The sequence below is a fragment of the Benincasa hispida genome, chromosome 1 (genome assembly GCF_009727055.1).
Source record: "Benincasa hispida cultivar B227 chromosome 1, ASM972705v1, whole genome shotgun sequence".
Classification (NCBI taxonomy): Eukaryota; Viridiplantae; Streptophyta; class Magnoliopsida; order Cucurbitales; family Cucurbitaceae; genus Benincasa; species Benincasa hispida.
Genome location: NC_052349.1, coordinates 4,240,684 through 4,262,128, shown reverse-complemented (window position 1 = coordinate 4,262,128; position 21,445 = coordinate 4,240,684). Strand labels below are relative to the sequence as shown.

At 35.4% G+C, this 21,445-nt stretch overlaps 2 protein-coding genes and 1 non-coding gene across 8 annotated transcripts; 2 read left to right on the top strand and 1 right to left on the bottom strand.

The window, feature by feature from the left end:
* Nucleotides 1-7,192: 7,192 nt before the first annotated feature.
* Nucleotides 7,193-12,493, top strand: LOC120087676 (ubiquitin carboxyl-terminal hydrolase 2). Of its 4 annotated transcripts, none has more exons than XR_005484646.1 (4): nt 7,193-7,565; nt 7,914-10,639; nt 11,390-11,797; nt 11,947-12,088. XR_005484646.1 is itself a non-coding variant. In XM_039044543.1 (3 exons), exons 2-3 carry the CDS (start codon nt 7,920-7,922, stop codon nt 12,182-12,184), a joined length of 2,958 nt encoding a protein of 985 aa, XP_038900471.1. In that variant the 5' UTR covers nt 7,196-7,565; nt 7,901-7,919; the 3' UTR covers nt 12,185-12,493. The 4 variants fall into 4 exon arrangements, 2 of the variants coding, with proteins under 2 accessions (XP_038900471.1, XP_038900463.1); XR_005484647.1 differs by having other exon boundaries at nt 11,350-11,797; XM_039044543.1 differs by lacking the exon at nt 11,390-11,797 and having other exon boundaries at nt 7,196-7,565; nt 7,901-10,639; nt 11,947-12,493.
* Nucleotides 12,494-13,630: 1,137 nt separating this feature from the next.
* On the bottom strand, nt 13,631-18,429 carry LOC120087696 (O-fucosyltransferase 1). 3 transcript variants are annotated; one of them, XM_039044561.1, is made up of 10 exons: nt 18,154-18,429; nt 17,888-18,053; nt 17,258-17,336; nt 17,053-17,123; nt 16,527-16,615; nt 15,624-15,747; nt 15,249-15,532; nt 14,943-15,072; nt 14,084-14,813; nt 13,631-13,891 (listed from the first exon to the last, which is right to left on the bottom strand). In XM_039044561.1, exons 1-9 carry the CDS (start codon nt 18,159-18,161, stop codon nt 14,193-14,195), a joined length of 1,572 nt encoding a protein of 523 aa, XP_038900489.1. In that variant the 5' UTR covers nt 18,162-18,429; the 3' UTR covers nt 13,631-13,891; nt 14,084-14,192. The 3 variants fall into 3 exon arrangements, with proteins under 3 accessions (XP_038900489.1, XP_038900497.1, XP_038900502.1); XM_039044569.1 differs by lacking the exon at nt 18,154-18,429 and adding an exon at nt 17,421-17,613 and having other exon boundaries at nt 17,888-18,029; XM_039044574.1 differs by lacking the exon at nt 18,154-18,429 and adding an exon at nt 17,421-17,610 and having other exon boundaries at nt 17,888-18,027.
* A 2,166-nt stretch (nt 18,430-20,595) lies between these two features.
* On the top strand, nt 20,596-20,685 carry TRNAY-GUA. The gene is given in 2 exon segments: nt 20,596-20,632; nt 20,650-20,685. It is a non-coding gene; the product is annotated as a tRNA-Tyr (tRNA).
* Nucleotides 20,686-21,445: the final 760 nt, after the last annotated feature.

Here is a 21,445-nt window from a genome sequence, read left to right as displayed (position 1 = left end):
TTGTATCAACAAAGAAAACAAATGTTAATGAGCCTTGTGTTTACAAGTAGATCATCAACAATTCGGTAGCTTTTCTTGTATTGTATGTGGATGATATCCTACTCATTAAGAATAATGAAGGTTACCTGACTACCATTAAAGAATGGCTAGTTACTCAATTCCAAATGAAAGGTTTAGGTGAAGCACAAATTGTTCTAGGGATCAAAAGAACACATCACTAGCCTGTCTGAAACTTCCTATATTGACAAAGTGTTTGCCAAATATTCGATGCAAAATTTCAAGAAGGGTCTGTTACCTTTCAGGCATGGAATTATCTTGTCTAAGAAATAGTGTCCTAAGAGGACACCTGAAGAGGTTGAAGAGACGAGATGAACTATCTATGCATTTATCGTGGGTAGCCTTATGTATGTCATGTTGTGTACTAGACCCGATATCTGTCATGCAGTGGGAGTAGTCAGTAGATATCAATCCAATCCAGAATTTAATCACTGGACAGCAGTTAAAGCTATTCTTAAGTATCTTAGAAGAATGAGAAACTATATGCTTGTGTATAGTGCTAAGGATTTTATCCTTACAGGATATACTGACTCTGACTTCGAGACTGATAAGGATTCAAGGAAATCCACATCAGGATCAGCGTTCACTCTGAATGAATGAACTATAGTATGGCATAACATTAAGCAAGGTTGTATTTTGGATTTCACCACGGAGGCTGAGTATGTAGCTGCCTGTGAAGCTGCTAAGGAAGCCGTCTAGCTCAGAAAATTTCTCACAAATTTGGAAGTTATTCCAAATATGTCCTTGCCCATAACAATTTATTGTGATAATAGTGGCGTTGTGGCAAACTCTAAGGAGCCTCGTAGCCACAAATGTGGAAAGCATATAGCGTAAGTATCATCTTATTAGAGAGATTTTGTAGAGAGACATGATCGTCACAAAGATTGTCTCAGAGTATAATATTGCTAATCCATTTACAAAGGCTCTCACGGCTAAAGTGTTTAAGGGTTACCTGGAAGGTCTAGGTCTACGAGATATGAGTCGCCTAAGCTATGACAAATGGGAGATTTTATTAGGTATATATACCATAGCTTATTGTATTGTATATTGATACTTTCCTTTCCCACTCGTCTTTTATTGTGTTATGATACATTCCACTAGCTTTGAACAAGTGGGAGATTGTTGAGATTGATGTCCTAAATCTAGTGTATCTCGTGGTTTGTAGTTTTGTTAACACAAATATTTAATAAAATCATAGGTATGTTATTTGATATTTAGACAACATTAATTCAATCCAATAAACCAAGATCCAAGGTTATATGATGTCACTTGAACAGTATGTGGTTGATATACAGGTGGTTCACGTTCAAGTAATAACCTAAAAAGTCTGCAATAAAGGATGAAGGTTGGGTGCCTTATCCTAGTAACACTACGGATACTACCCACTTTGTAATTGTTACATGATATGTAAGTGTTACAAACAATATAAACCATATTGTTTATGTATAAAGAAGTTTATACATAGATCGGACCACAAAATAATTATTTTCTTATTATAACAACGTTACTTAAAGAAACTAATATTTCACTAGAATGACCATACGAGACTTGACCTTAATCTTAAGTGAGTTGTGAGCTCTTGTTTATGACAACAGTCCTTTGATCTATATGGATGAGAGTGGCCATGATAGCCAACTCAACAAGCCTATCATTTTGGGAATTTTATTTATTAGGGAGCTAAGAACATAACTACACAAATGGAATTCACTCCTTCCCATTCCTTGGAAAAGTAGATAAATTACTCCCTTAACAGTTGATTCCGAGTCTTGAACAATGAGGCCTCAACTTCTCACTAGCTCAAAATGTGTTAGTTTATAATTGGATTATAAATTGTTTGTTCATTAGAAAAATCAGTGGTACTTAAGGAGTTAGATGTAACTGCAAAAATAAAACGATATTTTGACCCAGCTGTAGTTATGTGTATTTGTGAAGGGTCATCCCTCTGTTAATTGGTTATACCATGGACACAGAAATATATCTACATTGCAAAAAGTGCAGCTATCAATCTTTACTAAAGTGATTGGTAGTTAATGAATATTGATAAAGTGGATTAAAAGAGTTTAATCAATTAATTTTATATCTTAGAACTTCTAATCTATAGGTTCATAAGATTCCCTTATTATCTCACTAAAAGATAGTAATAAGGAATTATTTAAATTGTTCAAATCAAATGAGGGAATTTTGTATTAATGAGATTAATATATAATGGTTAATTATAGATATGATCTATAATCCAAATTATGTAAGAGAGAGATATTTGAATAAGATTCAAATATCAGATTTATATGAATTGAATTCATAAAGAGATGTATACATATAAATATGTGATATTTATATGTTAATCAACTCTATATTAAATATGATTTAATATAGTTATCTATTTGATTAATTAATGTTAATTAATTGGTTAAGAAATAATGGAAATTGGAGGTTAGTATAAATATATGATAATTATGATAATTAATTAAATGTATATATTAAATAGGATATGATCATTTAATTAATGTGTCACTTAATTGAATAAAAGTTATTTAATTAATTAGCACTAAGGGTATATATGGAAATACTTGGAGAAGAGGTTAACCTTCTCCATATAAATATATCATTATAACCCATTTAGGGCAAAGGGACTTCTATCACAAAAAATCCTAGCCTCCAACCTCCACTTCTCTCTAACTTCTCTCTAGAAATTCTCTTCCTTTTTTCTTCCTAAAAGTTCCTGGAGACCACTCTTCCAAGTTTTTTGGAATCCTTGAGAATAGCAAGGTGACTTTTATTAGTGGTGTCCTTTTTAGAGAAGTTTGAGATCGTTGATAACGATGGAAAAGGAAAGGTAGAGGAATCTTCAAAGGTGATTTTTTATTTCTCTTGTTCTTCCTCTTTTCTAGCATGCTTATATTTTATTTAAATGTTTATCCTAAAAATGCATGTTTTATTTTACTGCTTTTGTTTCCATAAAATCGAATGTCTAAATGCAAAATGTTCACACGCTTCCGCTTGGGATTCGATCCCTTCAATTACTTCTCTGTATATTTGCACCTACATGAGAGAGTGAGTTGAGGGGTTATGGGAGTTATCAAAATAACTCCTTCCCCTTTAAATTTCAAAATTCAAATCAATGAATTTTAATTTAATATGTATATATATTAACTAATTTAATGTCACACCCTGCCCCGAGCCTGCACTTCTGAGCCCGAGGTAAGGCATGATATTAACTGATAATACTTTGGCTAATCTACTAGTTTCTTTTACTATGTCTGCAACGGAAAATATTACATGTTTTTATTAGAAACTAGTTTACAAATTCAAGTTACATTTACATGAAAACCCTATCCTGACAACCAATCTCATTTCAAGCTATTTCTAAACTTGTGGCAAACCTTAACCAACACCGCAACTTGGACTCGTCAGCTACCTATAAAATAAGCACAGAGACAAACCATGAGCCTTTACAAAGCTCAGTGAGTGGTAACACAAATACAAATCTTCCACAAATAAAATCATGAGATTCCCAAGCGAACCTCCACCATATCATAAAGCTTTCATAAACCCACCTACACACACGGTAGATAGTTAACATATCATAACTACAATATCAACCTATGCGCACATAGTTCCCCCTTTCATGGGCTTAGAGGCTAGGCCCATCGGCCCTCTGACCATCCCATTTCAAGGTTTTTCCATCCCACAGACTCGGGCACTAGACTCCTCGGTCCCCTGACCATCCTGTAAGGATTTATTCTGGGCTCAAGTTCTAGGTCCTTAGACCTCCTGACTATCCCAACGTTATACATATCTCATAGCATAACCTACAGCATATTAATTTACAATATGCTCAAAAGAAAAAAAGAAGGAACCACTCACAGTGAGTTGTTGAGAACTTTCTTCGCAGTTCACCTGGTTTCCCTTGTTCCACCGTTGGATCCTATTTCATGTTTAAGCTTAGATTACTAATGCTTTCTGGCCTTATCTCAAGATATTCCCTTCTTCAAAAATGTGTGGAAATGTCTTAACTATAATACCTTAAAGTTTCGCCTTCAAATTCTTTGGCGAAAGTTTCGAGTCACACGTTTATTTCTCCTGGCCCGACTGTCTCCTCACTGGTGAGCACCTCTCGATTTTCCTTAATTGTGACAGCCTTAAAATTAGAATTTCGTTGAGGCAGCCCTCACACTGAAACTACAATTAATTTAGAAGCTTTTGGTTCAAGAATCACCTGATTTGCACGAGTAGTTTGGAAGAACTTCTTGTTTGAAGTTAGCCTATGCGTCTGTCTGTAAAGTTTTGCTCCCTTTGCGCCTTTGCTTGCACCTTCGACCGAAACCTGCTTTCCCATCTCTTATTTTTCCCTCTCTTTGTGATCTTTAAGTACTTAATTGATGTGTAGGTCGAAGTGAGACATTCTCCTCTTTTTATAGGCACTCAACACTCTTCTTTGTCTGACACCTCCTCCCTTGGCCACATCCAAGTGTTTTCCTTAGCATCTGCCAACTTTCAGCCTTCTCCACCTCTTACTTAAGGTGTCTTCACCTCACACCATCAACGCAACTTTTGATCAACACAACCTTAAGTGTCCTTCTCCCCCATAGCCAACACGTGAGACTTAACTTTGCATGTCTACTCATGCACCCATCTCATTTCCTTAAGGCCTAAAACTCCTTCCTAGCAAGCCACATGTTTGATGACATTCTCCATATGCGTTCATTCTCCATATGCACTCATCCTTCATATGCATCCATCCAATTCAATATGCGTTCAACTAGGATGATGCGCAACACCCCTTTTCAACACATACTGCTAGCCTCGAATATCAACGCATAGTATACCATCAACACATAGTATGCCATCAACGCATAGTATACCATCAACGCATAATATGCCATCAATGCATAGTATGTCATCAACGCATAGTATGCCATCAACACATAGTATACCATCAAAGCATAATATACCATCAATACATAATATACCATCAACGCATAGAAACCTTTGGCTCCACTTGGTTTTCAACTCAACACCATCGCATCTTCTACAACGCAACCCAACTTACTTACTTTGTCATCGCAAGCCTTAACAATCGCAAGAGCAAACCACTATGCGTCCCTCCTAGCTTTTCCCATCGCATGGCCTATGCCTTAGCAAAATCGCCGCATCCAACGTATCCATCGTGCATGTCATCGTCTACTTCCAACACATGGCACGGTCACATGGCATCAACGTATAGGACGATCGCATGGCATCAATGCGTAGGACGGTCGCATGGTATCAACGCATACCTTTTATCGTAAACCATCGGCCGCATAGTCCAACGCATCCAACGTGTCTGCCTCTATCGCTGCATGCCACCCTCTAGCACATGCTTCGCATTGCGTCATTGCATACCCTCGCGTCACCGCCTACCCTCGCACCACCGCAACCTTCCAACGCATCTCTTTCAGCTGGATGCCTTCAACCGTATGGACGCATATCCTCGTGTCCAACACATCCAACGCAGCCGTCGAACCCTATGCATTGATCTAACCTCCAAGAGCAGCAGCTGCCGTATGCGTTATTCTTGGCCCTACTTCAACCTCTCCCATTGCCCAAGTAATCTCTCACAATTTTATGGACAACGCATGGCAATGCCTAGTCCAACACTTAGTTATTTTCACAGCATGATTATACTTAGCCACATCTTTACTAGTTATGGTTTATTTTCAGAGTACTTAAATTCTTTGCATCACTTAGGGATCTTCCTACTCTTGTCCTAGAATTTAACTCTTAGTTAATTCCTTTTATTTTCTGCTATAAAGGGAAAATGGGCTCTGGGTTTCACATTTAATATATATCATATTAAACTATACGTTACAACATATATAACACATAACACATAACTTACTATTTATATTATATCATATATAATATAACCCATAATTTATTATTCTCTCATGTAATATATAGTATTAATATGAATCATATTCACACATTTATTTCTCTCACTAAAACTTTATATTATAATGTATCATATACATTATACTAATTGTATCTTATACAATTAATTCCCGTTAATTAATTTGAACAATTCAAATGAATCCAAAATAATTAGATTATCATCAATCCTTATTGAGCTAACAATGAGACCTTATGAACCTATAGATTGAATTAATTAATCAAGTTTAATTAAATTAATCAATCTTCATTAATTTTTTATCGCTCTATTAAAGATCAACAGCTGCACTATTCACACTATAGATATATTTATATGTCCCTTGGATATAACCAATCAGTAGTGTGTTGACCCTTCACAAATTGCTTATAAGTATAGTTGGGTCAAAATTACCGTTTTACCCTTGTAGCTACATCTAACTCCTTGAATACCATTGATCTCCAATAATAACTTAACCCCTCTCAATCCAAGAGATGGTATGACGCCACATTGTTCAAGACTCGAAATTAGCTCTTAAGTGAGCAATGTATCTACCAACCCTAACAATGGGAAGGAATGAATTAATTGTGTTCCCAGCTCTCTAATCAAACAAATCTCCAAAATGATAGACATGTTGAGTTGGTGAATCTGTTCGCTCTCACCCATACAGATCAAAGGACCGCCATTATAGGCAGAAAGTTCACAACCCACTCAGAATTATGGTCAAGTCACTTATGATCATCCTCGTGAAAGGTAAGTCACTTCTAACAACAGTTTTATAATTGTGATTATTCGTCCGATCTTATAAAAACTGGAAAAAAAAATCTACATATTTTAGCAAGGAAACAATAACAATAAATATTAAATCGTCAATTGATTAAAAAAAATTAAGTTAATTGGTGAATTAAATTTAATTATATATCATCTAACAATAAATTTAATTGAAAGAAAAAAATACTAGATAATAAATTTAGTCTCGATCTTAAAAGATAGAATTTATAAAGTTATAAATCTTCATAAAGATTTGTTATGATGTGATAAAACTTCGTCAATATGTGCTTTAAATTTTATTTTTTTTCAATAAGCAAAATTTTTATGATAAAGAAAAAAACAAAATTATTATTATTCTTCTTTTTAAAGCCTATTTAAACCCTAAATATAGCCTTTCAAATTTAGATTTCATCTGTAAAAATGTAGTTGCTACGTACGAAAAAATCAGGGTTTTATAGAATGATTAAAGAAAGATTTCAATTGATAAGTCGAGTATAAATTGTTAGTTTCCCTCATAATTATCAATTGGCGAAATTATTTTAAAATATTGTCACCCACTTTATTGCCTTTTTTTCTGAAACTCTCTATCTCTCTCTGTTCAGAAGCCCTCACTAATCTAACGCTAAAGAACCATCTTCTTCATCTTCCAGATTGAGAAGAGTTTTAGTAGCAGCAGCCAGCCTTAATGTGTTCACTTCTCTTTCTCCATCTCAATCTCTCAAGATCTTGAAGCTTCGTTCTTCAATCTTTCAATCTTCATTTTCTCATGTGATTGCTGGGTTCGCTGTAAATTTCCATCAGCAGTCTTGCTTCTCTTCATCTCCAATTCCAGGTATAGGATTTCGACTCTGGTTCTTATTTTGTTTTGAACTCTCCGATTGGTTGTTCATAAGAAGCTTTTTGTGGAATATATTGCTCTGGATCTTCGTTAGAATTCCCTAGAAGAAGATGATGCGTTTGTAGGTTATATGGATTGTGAATGGTTGTGTACGACTTACAGAAATGGCTGATTTTGGAGTTTCTCGCGATTGTTCGAGAGAGGGGGGGGTTCGTTATTTATTTTTCGAAATTTTGATTTTATTGTTCTGGTGGTAGCTGATTTTGTTCGATTTGATTTCATTGTGCAATGGACAATTATTGGTTTCTTTGTTTCTAATGGTATCTTAGAATCTGTTTTTAGGGAACCATGGGGAAGAAAGTTAAGAAGAAGACCAATAGAGCTCCTCCGAAAGAGAAGCGGGTATCTTCAAGTTCACCGAGGAAGGTGCCCCAGCGAAACAGCACAACGGTGGAGACTGCTGATGAGGACGTTCCAGTTGTGAAGGAGAAAAGCCAATGCCGGCATCTTGATAAATGCTTTAATTTGAATGAGTTATCATCTAAACTTGGGTCTTCCGAACCTATTAGCTGCGAAGATTGTCAAGATAGTTCAGCTGATAGAAGGGGAACTAGGGGGAAGGCTAGACATGGGAAGAAAAAAGGGGGAACTTCTGTGGATGTAAAAACTGATGCCAAAGCTATTTGGATTTGTTTGCAGTGTGGGCATTATGCCTGTGGGGGTATTGGACTTCCTACAAACCCTCAGAGTCATGCTGTTCGGCACGTCAGGCAAACTCGTCACCCTGTGGTGATTCAGTTTGAAAACCCGCAGCTTCGATGGTGTTTCTCTTGCAATACCTTACTTCCAGTAGAGAAAACTGAAGAAAATGGTGAACAAAAGGATGACTTGTCTGATGTGGTGAAATTAATTCGGGACCGGTCAATGGAATCCTCGCCTGTGGATGTTAAGAACACATGGCACACGAGTAGTGAAGTTACAGCTGGAACTGAATCAGAAAGTTCGGTATTAAGTGATTTGGACAGAAGAAATCATTATGTTGTAAAAGGATTGATTAATCTTGGTAATACTTGTTTTTTCAATTCAATCCTTCAAAATCTCTTGGCCATTGATATGTTGAGAGATCATTTCACAAAATTGGAAGAATGTGTTGGACCTTTAACTATAGCTTTGAAGAAGATCTTTATAGAAGCAAGAATGGAAACCAGAATGAAATGTTCGATAAATCCAAGATCAGTTTTTGGCTCCATCTCTTCCAAAGCCCCTCAGTTCAAAGGATATGAACAACATGACAGTCATGAATTGCTCCGCGTCCTACTCGACACATTGTCTTCTGAAGAGCTGACTTCGAGAAAGATGACGAATTCTAAGGAAGAGAGAATATCTGGAAATCCCACTCCTACTTTTGTTGATGAGATGTTTGGGGGGCAAATATCAAGTGCCGTATGTTGCAAAGAATGTGGCCATATATCGACAGTTTATGAGCCATTTCTAGATCTTTCTCTCCCCGTTCCAATGAAGAAATCTCTGGCCAAAAAGGTCCAACCAGCCTCTCGAGCAAAGAAGACAAAACTACCACCCAAGAGAAATGGAAAGACGATTCCTAAAACTGACAAGGCTTCAGATGTTGTAACAGTTCAAATTGCCTCAGTTCCATCATCTAGTAATGAGTCTTCCCTTCCATCAGAGGCCGGTGTGAGTAGCACGACTACCATCATGGAGAAGACCTTAACTTCTCAGAATGTCTCAGATGTTAAAGAGTCGGAAAAAGAAGTTTTGATTGAGAATGGAGGAGAATGTGCTTCAGATAATTTGACGTGGATGGATTTCCTTGGACCAGAACTGAATGCCAAAAATTGTGATATTTCCACTATTCAGGATTCTGAAAATAATGTTGAATTATTTATTAGTGACGACTCACAACAAAGCGTCTCTGGGTTGAGTATGCAGGTTTCATCCCTTCACAATGAGCCCAATCAACGACCAGATTTTTCTTCAGTGAATTCATGGGATGCCGAAGCTCCTTTACAGGTTCAAGCCTCTGAAGTTTTGCTGCTTCCTTACAAGGAAGAGAGTTCCACTGCTGAATTAGCAAAAGAAGATGATCAGGCCTCCTCATCAATTTTGGGCTGTGCTCAAGAAGATTTTGATGGATTTGGCCTTGGTGATATGTTTGATGAGCCTGAAATCGCTATAGGGCCCATTGCAAGGCCCTCCATGTCGAATGAAGTTGCAGAAAGTAGTTTTAATAGTGAATCTGATCATGAGGAAGTTGATAACACCGATGCTCCCGTCTCTGTGGAGAGTTGTCTAACTTATTTCACAAAGCCGGAACTTCTGTCCAACGAAAATGGATATAACTGTGAGAAATGCTCAAAAAGACTACAACGACAAAAGCTGGAAATGAAGAGACAATCAAAAGTTGCTTGCAAAGCTGTAGCAAATGGATGTCAAACTGCAATAGGGGGTGATACATCTAGTTTCAACGAGGACTCTTCAGTTGAAGTAAAAAATCAAAGAAATGTGAATTTAGCAAATGGTTCTGTAAGTAACAATAGTGGTGAAAGCTTGAATTTGAAAGAAAATGCAGATTGTTCCAGTCGAGATTGCACAAAACCTGCTAATTGCCAGAAAGGCAAGACGGATTCCCTTCCTTTAGATGAGGATGATGCTAAGGTTGACACAGATATGAATCCTGGCCTAGCATATTCTTCAGGTTGTAATAACACCAGCAATCAAGAGAATTCAGATGATAGATCCGGTTGTTCTCTTTCCAACGATGATCCTAAAAGCAGTGCACTTGCAAAAACTAATACTGAGCTCTTGAGTTCACAAATATCTGCCGAGAATCAATCAGAAAAAAGTGAGGACGGTGAGATGGATTCTGATTCAACAATTGTGAATGTGAAAAGAGATGCAACAAAGAGGTTTCTTATTCACAAGGCCCCTCCTATCTTGACAATTCATATTAAGAGGTTCAGTCCTGATGCTCGGGGTCGTTATAGTAAATTGAATGGCCACATCAGATTCAAGGAAACAATTGATCTTAAACCATACCTGGATACACGGTATTGTCTTCATCCTTTTATCCTGGTGCATTTTACATTTTTTCTTTTTCCCTAGACAAAAAATTTCCATTTAGGTTTATGTGTGTGTGTAAAATAAAAAAATAAAAATCCATTGGGGTGTGGGGTAAAGGAAGGAAAGGTAAAATTGAGTAAACTGCTACCTCTTCGCCTGTCCATTCAAAGGACCTCAATCTGTCATATACTTGGTTAAATTGCACCCATATGCCATGTTTATCCTATGTTACTTTTCTAACCTAAGTGCTTGGAGATGCTCAGAAGTTACATCAAACTTTCCAAGTTTATTCTGAAAGGGCACCATGGTGGGATACTGATAGTAAACAAAACACAACATAACATTTTCGTAACCACTGTTGTTGACTAGACGATCTATGGAGATGCAATTTTTTCTTTCACATCAACATAACCTTTAATTATACATCATAGGCTCCTCCTTGTCCAATTTATTGTCAGGCCAAAAGCTGCTTGTCATTTTTCAATGGTATAGGCACCACAATATGGAACTTTTAAGCTTTTGAATCAAGATCTTGAATTTACCGGTAGGATGATGATGATTGTGGAAGATGATAGCACTGCCATTGTTTTATGATTGCTAATGAAATCACTTGTCTGGTCATCATCATTCTACTGCATTTAATCTCTGATTTTGATAATAGCACTTCCATTTAATCTCCACGTTTCCATTATTATAGGTTTTGTGGTCTCCTTAGTAATTGGTGAAGCTTTTTGTAGATCCTTTCGTACCCTCGATGAAATCATTTCTTATTGAACAAAAAAATCCAAGAACCTGATCCGAGAAAAGAATGAACTGATGGTGTAAACAAAAAGACGAAAAAGATTGCATTGGAAATTTTGATTCACCCAATCTGTTATAGCTCATGGATTCACATTCATGTACACCATCCATGCTACAACAGGAAGAACCGTGGCTAACAAAATATTTTTCATGTGGAGTTACATACGCTACTCACGCTAGTCAACAGACTTTCACCAAAGTACATGTCCATAGTGCCCCTGAGCCGAGGGCAGGGGCCGATCGCTGATGTACATGACCTGTGGAGTTTTCCTACACTGCAGTCACACTTAAGTGTTCTTTGTCTTACATTGAAAAGAAGTATTCGCCAATGGTTCTCTTAATAGGTGCATACTTAAATGATATCTAGTTTCCTGGAGAGTTCAACCAATACGAAAGCTGGATGAGAATTTGATGATTACTGGTGAATGAATTAGAACAAATGTACTTAAAATGTAACATTATTAGTTAACACTATGCTTATTTATGTTCACAGGTGTGTGGATAGGGACAAGTGTAACTATCGGTTGGTCGGGGTCGTGGAGCACTCCGGATCTATGAGAGGAGGCCATTATGTTGCATACGTGAGAGGGGGCAACAGGAAGAGGAGCAATGGGGAAGCTGAGGAAGATGCTTCTGTTTGGTATTATGCAAGTGATGCCGTCGTAAATGAGGTTACCCTGGATCGGGTTCTTGGTTGCGAGGCATACATCCTATTTTATGAGATAACATGAAAAATCTTTGGCTAACTCATGCTTACTTCTTCATAACCTCCAACAGAAGACAGAAGAGAGAGAAGAGAGAGAGGCAGGTGAGTGTACAACACCTTTTACAAAAGAATTTTCCCCCCAGTAAAAATCCATTCTTTTGATCTATTAGATCTAGGTTTTGAAATATGATTATCACAAAATTTGTCTTATTGCCATTGCCAATAGGGGGTGGAGGGCTTGAGACCCTGGCCTTTGTCACCCCGGATTTTGTATTTTTTGTTATATGAGAGATATGATTGCTCAAATTGTTCCTTTTTTCCATTTTTGCTCAAATTGTTCCTTCTTCCATCTGTTTTTTTCTCCCCTGTGACATTCTGAGAAGTGAGAACATTTATCTGACAGGTTAGTATTAACGAATCCAAAATTTTGAATATATGGTTCTATGGCACTTCAAAATTTGTAAATGCATTTCCTTTTTGTTAGGCTCGAATGTGCTTTTAATATGATCATGAGTAAATGCGCTAACTTTGAAAGCTGACGTGACAAAAAATTGTTCGACGAGGTCATCGTCACGATGTGACTGCCTCCTTGAGTTTTCATTTTCATGCTCTCTAATAACACACAAAATATAGATTCAGCTAGCGTTGAAAACTGTAACAGGACCACGTCACAGTTTCATTGAATAACTTATTCTCATTGTTCAACATGCTTAAAAGATAAACATCGCATTCAATATAAGGTAATTGGTGTTGGATTGTAAATGTTTATTTTTAACAAATGGATGAGAAATGTCAATAAGGTTCTCGCCTTTTCCAGTGGAAGTGAAAATGACCTTTCAAATTCTCACTTGTCGATTTACTCCTCAAATTTTTTTATAGTAACAGGTAGAAAATAAGGTGTTCGACAAGGCTTTTCTAGTTTTGCCATGTCGAAGAATAATAGATCATAGAAGCACACTTGGAATTCAAGAAAGGGTAAAACCATTTGTGATTTTAAATAACGAATTAACTAATTATTATACTAAAAAGATAAATTTGGCCACAGATTTTGTAAATAAATGAAAATGCCAAATGAATGTCGTTTAGATGATACTAATCCAAAGATTTTCTTCTTTGCCATAACTCTTTGCCAACATGAGAATAATTCGACCATTAAAGGTATCTATTTCTCCATCAATCTTATTTTTTTTTTTCATTAAAAAGCAAAGTACTATGAAGAAAGGAACTGTACAAAAGCAAAACAAATCATTAACATTTAGGATAAGAGAGACGTTATTGGTAAAAATAAGCATAGTTTAACGATAATTATCATGTACTCCTTGGAAAGATATGCCAAATTCACTACATTGTAAGAACTATTAGTCTGTTACTAATAAAATTCACAGTCGTCTTAATTCTACCATATTCACGGTCATTTTATCTTTAGAACTATGAATTAACATAATTTGAAGCTTCCATACCTTCAATAAGGTAGTTAAAATAAGGGCATCAAAAGGAACATTGATTGATCGAGAACGAACTTCGTAAAAAGTTTTACCTGCATGAGTTGTGTGAACCAGAGTGCAAAACATGCTATTGCTACATTACAAAATAGGACATTTGATTCGAGAGAACAGTATAACATATGAAGAAAGTACATTATACACACCCTAAATGAATCCGCTGTTGCATCGGCATGACTCTCCTCCTGTCCTGTCATTGTGTTGCAATGCTAGAATAAATGCCAACGGACCTGTAAAGAGCAAAAAAAAAAAGATTCAACAGGACAAAAATCAAAATGATGGAAATAGGGAAAGGAATGCATTGTTATGTCCTCCATCATGCAAAAGGAAAGGGCATTACCAAATGACCTTCTATGGCAGGAATGTTACGTGAAAAAAAAAATGTGATTTATGCTTAGTATTTTTTTACCCATAAGATTTACCTGGAGGCAAGTGCCGTTGGTAAATAAAACCTATTCAATTGGAATTGGTTACTGTGTTGTTGGCTGAGTGGAGTTGTAAAGAGCTCGCTAAAGTCTTCATATATGTTTCTCATCTTCGTACTGTGGTAGTTGAATTGGATTGGTTTGAGACATCCAAATCATTGTCACTTTGACTTTCCACCAATCCGCCATTCAAAATCTCCAACACGTTATCTGGTGGACATTTATCAGCGGGATTCTTTGGTGACATTTGGCAGAAACATTCAGGCCAAGAATTTGTATAGAATGACTCTGGTGAAACACGATCATGTGGCCCGCCGAAGTGTGTGCCAAGCATTACTCTCCTAATAGCTTCTTCAAAACCTTCCGTCCTTCCATTCTCTCTATCGATGAAAATTGGTGCAAGAGCTTTTCTGTCTGGTCTGATTGTAGTCCGAAAGCCATAATAAAGACGGTGCCCCAGCAAATTGTTGGCGAAGTTGCTTGGTCCATCATAGGTTGGCATGAAGATGTCAGAAAGAAGACAAACCATGTAGTCAACTGCAGACCCTGTCAATCCTCTCACATTTTCAACAAGTTCCTCTGAAGATTCAACAGAGCTGTGGTTCTCAAGGCGGGGAAACAAAGCACGAAATGGCTTCATGAATCGTTCACCACCAAAGAGCTCACCAGCCGCCAGATATATTCTAGTAGAATTGTCAAACCCCATGGAACGTAAAATGAGACCAACCTACAGAACAAAGAAGACTGCAGCATCAGTGATTCTTTACCATATCATTTTTACATGTCAATAAAAAAACGACAAATGTAAGTGCCCAGTAATAAACTGGTTTTAGTCACGTGTATATGCAAACGTCACCTCCTCTGGAGTTAAGGGACATTTTCCAATTGCCCTTCTTTCACTATAAACCAGTCTCTTTTTTGCAAAATTTTCCTCTCGATATTTCTTCAAGATCTTTTGTTCTTCGGGAGTAAAAATATCAAAACACCTGCAAACCAGTCAAATTATGTAAATGCCAAAGCATTATTGCTCACGGTAAAGTGGGGATGCCTAAGCCCCTCTTGTAATGTTCTGGAAGAAATAGAAGTAGTGTCGGGGGATGAACCCAAGTATTCTAAAGCAACCACCAGGACCTTGCATAAAAATGAAGAAAATGCTTATTACCCTGCAAAGGCCAGCATGTCCATCTCAAAACGAAGGTGAATAGACATGAAATGGCCTTGATTACGGAGCTTATCAACTATTGACTGACTAATTCTTAAAATATGTGGCTTAAATCTCAGAGCGTGATAGTTAACCCTGCATCTCAATCTTTGGTATTCAGGATTATCAATTTCTTCTGCTAAACGATGTGAGAATGGAGTGAGATATATGGCACCATGCTCCCTCATCTTCTCAAGAGCAGCCGTAGTATACCAACTGATTGGAGCATCTCTAGGGGGTCGGAGCTGAATCAATTAAAGAGAACATGAACACAATTAAAGAATTTCCAACAAAAAGAAATTTTCTTTCAGAACTCAAACATCTGACTTTTTTTACCTGAAAAGGTTTTATCTTCTTAGTTTTCCCATTCTTCCATATATCTGGAATGCTTTCCACAATTCGTACATCATATCTCAGTGTCCTTATAAAATTCTCAACATCATAGATACCATGAAAACCACTGCACAAATAAAATCTATAATTACCAGGAATGTGTTATGGAGGATAAAATATACTGTGGAAAGAGAAACAATATTTAATTGAAGCTTTGGTACATAAGAAATAAGTTTTTCGGCAGTCATATAGAAGTTTTGCATCATGCCAATCGAAATTCAAGTTAGTAAGAATGGTTGAAAGTGCTCCTGTTTACAGAGGAGGCTGATTAAATCCAAACCAGATATTTTTTTAATTTGCCTAGTTAGGTATTTCTCAGGCTTAAGATTAGCTTGAGAAAATTGTGCACTGAACATTTTATTTTTTCTTTCGGATAACATTGATAAATGAAATAAGGGAATGTTTTAAGGAGCTGAGAAAAAAACTGAAGCCATTATGGGAGGGAGATAATGTGTAACCTCAAAAGCTGGAAGTAAATGCAACATTAAAAGAATCCTCCACAAAATTCCAGGAGGGAGCTTGACTTCAAAACTATTATGGCATTATCTCACTGTCACTTTCCATACTTCAATTGGATTATTGGAGCCATATATTGAGATATGCGTGTGTGAGTGTGTGTATCACTATAGGAGTTCCCACATTTCACCATGTTTCAAAAGAAATGCTAGAAGAAAAATGAAAAAGCTCCTATCACTTCATGTTTTCATGGTCTCAACAACCAAATAAAATAAGTAGGCAATTACAACATAACATCTACATACATGGTGACTAGAATAGATAGAAGCACTGAGATACCTTTTCTTTCTTGTTTTTTTTTTTTCGACACAAAAGTAAAATATAAAATACCTCTTCTCATGCCAAAAGGAGTTTGCATCTAACTCAGGTAGAACTAGTGTTGCATTCATAATCCGAGCAGCAAGAACAGCATTACAGATCTAAAATATCCAAAATAATATTTTACAATGAGAAACCAAATATGATGTAGAGGAACAAGAGAAGGTGCAGAAATTAAACAAAAGCAGAAGATGAAGAAAGCTACGGAAGAGACTTCTATTATTAATCACAAACAAGGTAACGTCATTACCAATGACCAACCTAAGTCGGCAAATCCCAAGGGGAGTCACAATAACGCCAACTAATAATTTAAAATGATCCATCATTGGCGAGTCTATAGACATGCCATCTTTAAATTTTCTGTGATAATTAGTCTGTTCTAACAATCCACCCAGGTAATGCATAAGTGAAAAGCCCCAGTTTTCAGGACATAAATAGCATGATTTCTACTCAAATTTGAACTTCCATCTTGCTCAAAACAAAAAAACTGAGAGTGCAGTGAAAAATCTAGAGTTCAAGATATGTAAGAAATACTAACAGCACTGCGTTGTTGATTAAGACCACCATTACAGCGAACCTTCAAGTAGCCGTTGCTCTTATTCGGTGGAGCTGTCATAGTGTGATTGAGTTTTAAAATCTATCTTATATAAGACAATAAAACCATAATTTATGAACGTAAGGAAAAAGCATGCAATATAATATGGATGCAGAAGACAGTGATCTTTAAAGGCAACAAAGAATACGTGGCCAATCCGATCTTGGAGCTGAGGAAGGTCTCCAACCACCAGAATCAGCATGGACCCAAAGTTCTTCAGCCTTGATCTGGCCAAACAAGAATAAAATGAAATATCAAATTTCCATCGTGTTGAAATATTCACACACTACCACAATGGTTTTACCTACTACCTCCTCCATGTGTCCAGAAACTACCTCATGCGAGATAGCTTTCTCTTTGCCATCGTAATTCTTGATGATGAGAAAATCACTCAATGCATTTCTCTATTAAAACGGAATCAGACCCCCTTTTTTCTAATGTAAGGACTAAGGTGGCTACTCTTGCACTTTATTGTAAAACTACAATGTGATCTTGATTTCACTGCTGAAAAATAAATTTCAATAAAGAACAGTCATAATGTAATGCAGACTTTGAAATTGTTTCAGGAAAATGAATTGAGATTGTCCCGAAATTCCAGCAATAAAATAATGGGCTGAGAAACATTGTTCCTATATTTCGCAAGTGGAAGAAGAATGAACATAATCAATTTCATGGCATTAACTATGTTATTGCCATTCTAGAACTCTACTTCAACACTATCGCAACAGCGAACATAAACAGCAAATAATCGCACGCAACAAGCTCGGCCTCAACTAACCTCAGAGCGAGAGACAGATCCAAAGCCACCTTTGCTCGTCGATGAAACAAGCAATGAAACTGTGCAGATCAAGAGAACAACCACAGCGATTGATAACCTCCCCATCATGCCCTTCAATCCTCCTACACCTTGCTTCACATGGGGCCGATGTAAATGGTGCCCTGATCTGCAGCGAAGGAAATTGAAATTTCAAATTCTAAGAAAACGAGGAAACATCACAACCTGAATGAGAAAAATGTATGAGAAAACGAAGATCCAAAAACAACCTTCTCATGGTTGAGGAATGAAGTGTGTGCACTGCACAAAGTCGGAGATTCTGCTTCGATTTAGATCGTCAATTCGTGAACAACCGAGCAGTTGGCAAGTTCGGGCACTGATGATCTGGAAGATAGTGGAAGAAACTGAATCGAATTCTGGGATTTTTATACACCGACATGCGCAGATTCGAGGGAGAATTGGCTGTGTTGAGCACAAGCGAAGCGATGAAGATAGTTGTTCTTCTTCTTGTCCTACTTGGGTTGGTTTAACGCCATTAATGTTCACATTCATGTCCGACCCCTTTCTTATTCTTCCCCTAGGTAAATTAATTTTCATTTTTAGGGTAATATTTTAAACTATAAAAGTGCTGAAAATATTTTTAGATTTAGTAAAATATTACCGTTTATTAGTAATAGATGGTGATGGATATTAATAAACATCTATAATTACCACTAACATATTTCTATTATTGTCTAATAGGATGTGATATTTTATTATATTTATAAATAAGGTGACTTATTTTTCTACATTTGAAAATAACCCTATTTTTTATTTTTAAAAAAATATATTTTATATCAAATTATATAGCATACTAGGGTGTTCAAATGACTCGACAACTTGAACAACTTGGACTATCCAACTCAAGTTGTAAGGATTGGTTGGATTAGTTTTAATTTTGGGTTGAATTTGGTTGGATTGGGTTCGGGTTACACTTTTATAAATTCAGGTTGACCCAACCCAACCTGAATCTACTTCCTGAATTATTATAAACCAACCAGTCGGATTCACATTTTACCCAATCTTCCCTTTCTAGCCCGAAGCCAATAACCGAGAGAACCCTTAATACTACAGACAGGAATTTTCAGAATTTTCTATTGAATGAATGGTACATGATTCTACATCGACAAGCACCAAGAAAAGAAGAAACAAATTATATTATTTAGTGCTTCATTTCGATACTTATTGTGAAATTGCGTTGCTGCGTCAGAAGAAGGATAGACCCAACCCAACCTGAATTTCTAATATTATTGATATATATATATATTATAACTTATAAAGATTATAATTTATAAATATCTTGGAGTTTGATATTTAATAAATATCAACCCCCAACCCAAAATTTAAGGATTGGGTTGGAGACTCTATTCGAGTCATTCGAGTAATCAAATCGACCAGTTCAAATTTTTGAGTTGGTCCAAAAACCTTCTAATCTAATATGTGTACATCCGTGTACTATACTTCTATTTGTTTTGATGATGTTTTTAAACTTTTATGAAAATGTCGCAATAATATTCTTTCAACTTTCAAAAATAGTTTAAAACAATCTTTATCTTTGTTTTAAGGATAAAAATCAGTATCAATACTCTCAACTTTGTACCTCTATTTCAATATTATTTTTAAGCTTCCAAATGTTTTATTAATATTATTAATATTCTAAAATAAAAATAAAAAGATAGTTTTTTTTTTTTTTTTTGTTGCAATCATAAAAATGTAGAAATCGTTTGCTTTCATTTGCCGCCTCTATGTCTCCATCTTCCATTTACTCTCTATATTATTTATTTCAATAGACAGTGACCTAACACACATCCATTTTTTCTATTTTCTACTTTCCTCTTTCATGACATCGTAATCTCCTTAACTTGTATTAAAAAAGATTAAGATTTGAATCTCTACTTCGAATCTAAACAAACGTAGTAGTTTTCTAGTATGATAGATATTTCTTACGTCAATATTACATTGACCTCCTTACAATATAAATCAAAGTAAATCGAGATCCAAATTTAATATCTACAATTTATATTTGTTTTGCAAAGTACATATATAACTGAATGGGTTTTAACCATTGGTCTATTCTTCTCTTTTTAGATTTAAATACTACTCTAGTTCCTATATTTTTCGTTTTGATTCATTTTGGTTCTTATGCTTTCAAAATGTTTATTTTTGTTTCTATACCTTCAACCTTGGTTCATTTTAGTTCTTATACTTTAAAAATGCTCATTTTAGTCGTTATATTTTAAACTTTGATTCATTTTTATCTTTACACTTCTTAAAAAGTGACAATTTTTTGTCTCGTCATTTTCATTTTTAAAGAATCAAAATGATCGCTTTTTAAAAGTTCAATGACCAAAATGAATCAAAATTGAAAGTACACGAACCAAAATTGAAAGTATAGGAACCAAAATTAACCTTTTAAAAATAGAGGAATAAAAATGAACCAAACTTAAAATTATAAACAACAAAGTAGTATTTAATTTTTTTTAAAATATATATACATAAAATTCAAATCCGTGGCCTCTTTAGCCGCAACATGGCTCAACCAATTTTTCTCGAATTTTCACCCATGAAATTAAAATCTTTGGTTATTTTTCATCCCAAATCTTATATCTAAAAAAAATAAATAATAACAATAATTTAATGATATATTAAAATACGAGAGGTATTTTCACAAACCGACCTTAGCTCAGTTGGTAGAGCGGAGGACTGTAGTGTGATGCATCTCAGATATCCTTAGGTCGCTGGTTCGAATCCGGCAGGTCGGATTTTTGTGTTAATTTTCTCCCCTTTTTCAATTTCCCCCTCTTTTTCTTCCTCTTTTTACATTGAAATTTAATCATTTTATTGTACTGGCCACGTGGAAATTTACAATTTTGTTTTGAGTGTCTGAAAAATAAAGTTTAATAAAAAATAATAATATAATGGTTGGTTAGAGGAGATTGCAGATTTGGTTAGAAATTTCACTAAAATCTCTTTATTTTTCTCCAAATTTATTTTGAGTGATTGCCGAATATTCTAATTCAACCATTCTAATTTTTTTAAATTAATTTATTTTTTAAATTAAATATTTAAAAATGCATTACACACGCCCAAAATAGTAAAATTAGTGAGAGATAATGTGGATGATTTTGTATGGTTATCTAATTTCCCAAATTCCTTAAGTAATCTTGCTATGTTGGATATTTGTCCTATTTCTGCCCTTGTGGTGTTTAAATAAAGAGGTAATTTCATTTCAAAAAGTAAAAGAAAATAATTAAATATCGTCATTAAAATATTTAAAGAAAATTTAAATGATAAAATTTCTGAAAATATTTAAAAATAATAGTAAAATATCATAGTCTATTTGTAGATAACAGTGAAAATTTGCTATATTTGTAAATATTTTGATTATTTTTTGTATTTAAAAATAAAAATAGAATATACATTAGTTTTATATTGTTTTTGTAATTAAAATAATTATATTATCTAAAATAGTACCGCATGTATTAACAAAAACAGTAGTACCATTTTAACTATTCGAAGTTT